General features: G+C 34.8%; 1 protein-coding gene across 2 annotated transcripts in view; it reads right to left on the minus strand.

The window, feature by feature from the left end:
• The window catches only part of LOC117116990 (phospholipid-transporting ATPase ABCA1-like), a 50417-nt gene extending 45827 nt beyond the window's left edge, over positions 1-4590 (minus strand). For both annotated transcript variants that reach the window (XM_033261159.1, XM_033261158.1), the window contains exons 1-2: positions 4458-4590; positions 1273-1569 (exon numbers count right to left, since the gene is read on the minus strand). In XM_033261159.1, the coding sequence (XP_033117050.1) occupies positions 1273-1338 (66 nt within the window). In that variant the 5' untranslated portion in view covers positions 1339-1569; positions 4458-4590. The remainder of the gene's footprint in view (positions 1-1272; positions 1570-4457) is intronic.
• Positions 4591-6000: the final 1410 nt, after the last annotated feature.

Here is a 6000-nt window from a genome sequence, read left to right on the forward strand (position 1 = left end):
AAATTTTGTTAGTCCAATTTATGAAATATTTCTATTAGCAAATAAAATACAGTACACTGAGTTCATAATTTTGGCATTAGATTTACTTATTACTACTGTAGTTAATGACTACAATATTGCAAAATTTGCATGAGACAGAACTGAACAGAAGAAAAGTAGACATTAATGATAATTACATGATGATGACCAATGCTACAAAGGTTAGTAGTCTTTGTCTTAAAAAATAAATTATTGTTTTATTGTTATTCAACATTTGAACATTAATTATGTCATCATCAGGAATGATGATGACATAATTAATGTCGCAATAGTGAATCCCGACACGATGGCGTGCACTTCGATACTTGGAGTATGTATTATACTATTGTATCAGAATACAAGAAGGTACATAAAGAATACAAATTTGACAATGAATAATAAAATGGGAAAACTGTACAAAATATAAAAAATACTGTAGAAAAAAAACCAGAGGAAGTTCAAAAACAAATACATAACAGTGATTGAGATAAATTGAAACAATTCAGTTTTTGCTGACACAACACGAACATGTTAACCACAAAAATCCATACTAGCCAATACATGGGACTATAATGCAAACTATTCTTTAACTTGTACTAATGTGTCTGTTAAAATTGGCAGAAAGAATGTCTTCATTGTAAATTGAAAGCATTTGTTTTTTTCTTCAGTAAGAATGACCAAACTTTTAATGACTCACTTGCACATTCATTTCTAAACTGTACTGTACACGGAGCTTAGAATGCTTAGATTTAAAATATGCATATAAATGAATATAAAAATTTTGTAAATGTAATATAATTTACAACTCATGATTAGAGCAAGCATTTAATGAACCAACATCGGAACTCCAAAAATAAAATGTGGCAAAGACAAACCAAACCAGTCAGCCCTCACAAAAGTGGATTTATAAATAATACACGGCTAAACAGTAAAATGAAATTTTTAAAATAATCATGTGCTGTTTAAAATAATAACAGCTTTTAAGAAATCAGCCTTCAGAGTTTAAAATTTTGAGGAATTCTCTCCATCATCAAATCATCAAAAATGGAGAAAATAACAACATAGCATGAAATGATGTATAAATAATGGGTTAGTGTAGAACAATAAAATAGATTTAAAAATCAACATTTCAACATGTTTTGCCATTATCCCCGTAGCATGATTTACGAGGTTTTACTGGTTTGGTTTGTCTTTGCTACATATGAATGATGAATATTCAAAGTTGAAATCATTAATATACACAAATATTCATACCTTTTTTCTTTTGCGATGAACCCAATTCTTCCATGTTAGAAGGTAGAGCTGGCTAGCAAAACCCATTCTTCAAATGCGTACACAGAGATACTCCCTCACTGACTTTTACTTCTCCAAAGTTCAACTTTCACTTGAAGGCTGTGACTTTAGTCTCACTGACGTAATTTGTGTCTACGTGTTAACAATGTTTCAGCAGGAGGCTAAATCCCTCAGACACTCTTCAGCCTGTTTAATAATTCTTATGCCCTAAATATACTGCTTCTTCAAAAATGTTTTGGCAACATTTTGAAAAACTTCCTGAAAATACATCAACGATATCATTAAATTCGACAAGATATACGCATGAGCACATTCAGCAGCAGTGCTGTCGCCATTAGTTAGCCAGTTAGTTCAATCGAATGCTCATTGCAAAATTTCTAGTCTCATCATTTCTGTCATGAGATTTCTGAGAGGAATATTCCATTATATAACAGTCAAAACATACAAAGTTGACTTCATTTTTGGTCTAATTATGGCCTAAAAATAATTTTTTTAAAAATCAGGGTGCTCAATAATTTGTATTTACCTGGTAAAGAAAGTAATGTACTACCAACCTTACCAAGCCTAGTTAAGGCTTTTGGACAAAACGGCAATAAGTTGGAACAGCAATGACCAAAACAACAAAAAACCAAAACGGCAACACTTTTCAACCAGAACGGCAATAAAACAAAACGGCAATAAGTCAAAACAGCAAGACCAAAACGATGCTAAACAATTTGTCATAAAAGTAAAAATGCGAAAAAATAAACTACCGTACTCGCGCGAATAAGCGGCTCATTTGAACAAGCGCCCTTCTCGAATAAACGTCCCTCCTAACGTGAATATTTTCTTAAGCGCCCCATTTGAATAAGCTCCCATTCTAATTTGAATAAACGCCCCTTCAATAATCCAATCATTGTATATCATACCAATCAATCCTGGGACTGTGGATGTTGGCATGATTGGAGGTGTGGAGTGGAATCACATTCTCCTGTAGGCAATATCAAAATGAGGATATTTATCTTGGACAGATGAGAGTTCCCTGGACAGACAGTATATTTCCAACTATCATCTTCTTTACATTTGTCTATAGCTTAGTCCTACTCCTTTTCCAACAATTTGCACCTTTAACACATTCTCATCTGAGTTTTCAAGAAAACCTACAATGATGATGCCATCCTGCTAATCTCAATCAGCTGATGTTCAACAAGCTAACCACCACCACTAATTTCATCTGCTATTCTGCTGTTACATAATACTGAACTCACAACATTCTTGTCATGACAAGCCATGCTCTCTGGACGATTATCTTTTCCGCTGCACCACCATTTGTAATTTGCGGTTTCCTGATGTAATTATATAATCGTTTTTCATTCAAAATGTGCCTCTTTAATTTAATAAGTTTTCATAAGAACCCCTCGATTTTCATCTATTTCCATAAGCGCCCAATTTCCACTCTGTTTTCCACCCCGTTCGAATAAGCGCCCCTCAAAAAGTGCAAAAAAACATTTTAAGCGCCCGGGCGCTTATAAAAATGAAAGTGTACTACGATTAAATAAGGAAAAATGAGGCTAAAAAGCAGCAGCAGCAATAATAATAATAATAATTATTATTATTATTATTTTATCATCATTTTTATTATTATTATCATCATAAAATTCAATATTAAAAAGATTGGGGGGAAACAATATAAAAGCAGTAAAACATTTTAACAAATAAAACTTTCAAAATACTATTTATGTCATAAAAGTAAGAAATGCGAAAAAATAATAATAAACATTAAAAGTGGGAAAAAGAGCCCATGGCAATATTCGATTTGTCTATCGGGACAATTTCAAAACGATTCAGAAAATTATAAACTGCTAGCCTTGGCAATGATTTCACTCCTTCGCCATTTTGGACTATACTGTTTTGGTACTTGTCATTGTCATTTTGGTTCATTGCCATTTTGGTCATTGCTGTTTTGATTTATTGCTGTTTTGACCTGCTACACTTACTCGGCCTATGCCTATATGAATACTATAATGTTCTGTTAATCTTGTTGGTCAGTCTATTTTAGGCTCAACGCTGAATACAAGAGTAAGGTATAGCTTACTCCACCAGGCCTACCACCTTATCATATCAATAACCCAATTAATAATGGTGCTAATGCACTTTCGCACCTACCTTTTAATTCTTAATTTTTTTACCTTAGTGTTCTGTTCTTCTCACAGTCACAACATATGATTATAAAACATTTTTACATGATTCAACCACTCACAAATTTTTTTCCAGCAAAAAAGATACCCTTCACAAATACAGGTTCATACAGCGTTGTCAAGCTTGCTGGCACGACGAGCTGTACTGTTTTGCAATCAGGTAGAAAATTACACGAATGTCCCGAGTCAATTCTTATAGGGCCGAATGTGAAACAATTAAAATTTGAATTGGAATTTTCCCATGAAACATCCGACAAACAAAATGTGGCATTCATGAAGTACCCTAGTTTTGTTGAACTTTCTTGTCGTAATTGAGGTTCTTCATCGATAAAGATACATTTACAAATACAGGTTGATACCGTGTTTGCTAGCACGACGAGCTGTACTGTTTTGCAATCTTCGCACTGTAAACTCAGACATTCTGGCAATTTCCTACTGATTGCAAATGGCTGCAGCTCTCAAAAGTGCATTAGCTCCTTAATAATTACTAATCAGCCAGGGCTTTTTTCTCTAGGCCTAGGCCTCTAGTGGTGGGGATAAGACTACTTTGGAAGCCGACAACAATTTTATTGTCTTAATTGTTAAAAATTTTAATAAACATATTTTTAGATGTGGGTATAAAATTTGTTTTTAATACATTCTATCTACCTAAAAGGAGAGTGGCTGCAAAGGCAATGTATACATACATAATAACGCTAAAGCGAAAAGTACGATATTGCCAATATATTCATTATTCGAAATAATACGTTTTTCGAGCATAGCTCTTCATCTATTTACCTGTCTATCGTTCATTTTTTAATCTTGTACTTGAACATTATACAAACCTCGATCAGTGGCGGCCGATATTGTCGGCGGCCGAAGTCTACTAATCTAGGCCTCCTTCCTAGTGCCTACCTAGCCTACGTTAGCTGTTGTTGGATAAGGAATACGAATTGATTTTCAATATAAAATGAAACATCAATCTGATACCTGATAATTAATTTCGTTTAGTCCCTGTACATCTTAACAGAGAATGAATCAAGGAAACCACAATATTGATCGTCGTCACACAACTCCGTTTTCATCACTCTTGCACAACATTCTGTTTGCTTTTGCTATGTTTTTTTTCTCATTCTGGACAGCGCCACCAACGACTGAGAAGCTCCGCCTCCGCAAAAATCGTTGTACAGTATACTGTATTGAATGACGTCAATAACTCCATGGTTTTACGATGGAGGATACGATGTATGGTACCACCAGACGACAGCGTCATAAATTTAACTGGGATAATCACAATTTTATGACAAATACTTAAATTATATTTTCCACCTCATCTTTTGATGGAAGAGGTGAGGTGGGGTTTTACATTAAATTAAAAAAAAGCCTAAAAAAAAAGGATCTTTGATTCCATTTTAGGGCATTGGCTAACAATCTGAACAACAGCATCATTTATTTCAGACAAAACAAACTGCATGTTGGATGATTAACCTATTAAATATTTCATATACGTCCAGGGGCGGATCCAGAGATGTCCAAAAAGGGGGAGGGGGCGAAAGTTGGGCCGATCGAGACAACACTGTTCGAGGGGGTTCGGCATGCCCGCGAAATTTTTCTGTTCTAGACGGCGCCCGAAAATAACATTTGAAGCATTCTGGGCTATCATTTTTTTTTCATTTTCTTTTTTTTTTTTTTACTTTAATTTTTTTACCTACCAAAAGGAGCAACTTCAAAATGATCTTCAACAATTAGTAAACTGGTAAAAAAAATGGCAAATGACATTTAATCCGTCCAAATGCCATACAATTGATATGACAAGAAGTAAATCCCACTACATTTCAAATACAGAATGTTAGGTGAAAATCTGACTATCGTCAACAGTACGACGTCGATACCTAGGAATTACACTTACCAATGATTTATCATGGGAACTACACATAAACCAAGTTATAAATTATTCAAATAATCTTGGATTTCTCAGAAGAAATTTTTCAAAATGTGACTCGCAAATCAAAGCAGCAGCATACAAATCACTCATTCGCCCAAAGCTTGAATACGCATGCTCAGTTTGGGACCCAAATCAACGCACACACACCAATTCAGTGTCGCACACAACTACAAACATAGTTTCTTGCCTAAAACAATAAATGATTGGAATAATCTTCCATCTGAGGTCGTCCAGGCTAATGAAGTATCAACCTACAGATCAGCTCTAGATAGGTATTATCAAAATTAAAGCAAGTTAAAAATAAAATTTTCTTAACTAATATGAAATATATACTCTTTAATAAACTTGAGCACACGTTGCACACAAGCAGCAAAACACATTGGACGAAAGTGCTGAAGTTACCAGCGATGTCCAATTAGCGATTCTGAGATTCTGAGGGGGCGGGGCCGGGCCGCCCACCTCCCCTACCCCGCCACCAAATCCGCCCTGACGTCATATATTATTATATCACATATCATATAATAATCATGCATCATATCATATATCATATCAGCGTCTGAAATCTTGTGGGGGGGGGGGGGGAAAAAA

Source organism: Anneissia japonica, unplaced genomic scaffold, assembly GCF_011630105.1.
Source record: "Anneissia japonica isolate Jap-2015-1 unplaced genomic scaffold, ASM1163010v1 scaffold287720_len810639_cov167, whole genome shotgun sequence".
NCBI classification, from domain to species: domain Eukaryota; kingdom Metazoa; phylum Echinodermata; class Crinoidea; order Comatulida; family Comatulidae; genus Anneissia; species Anneissia japonica.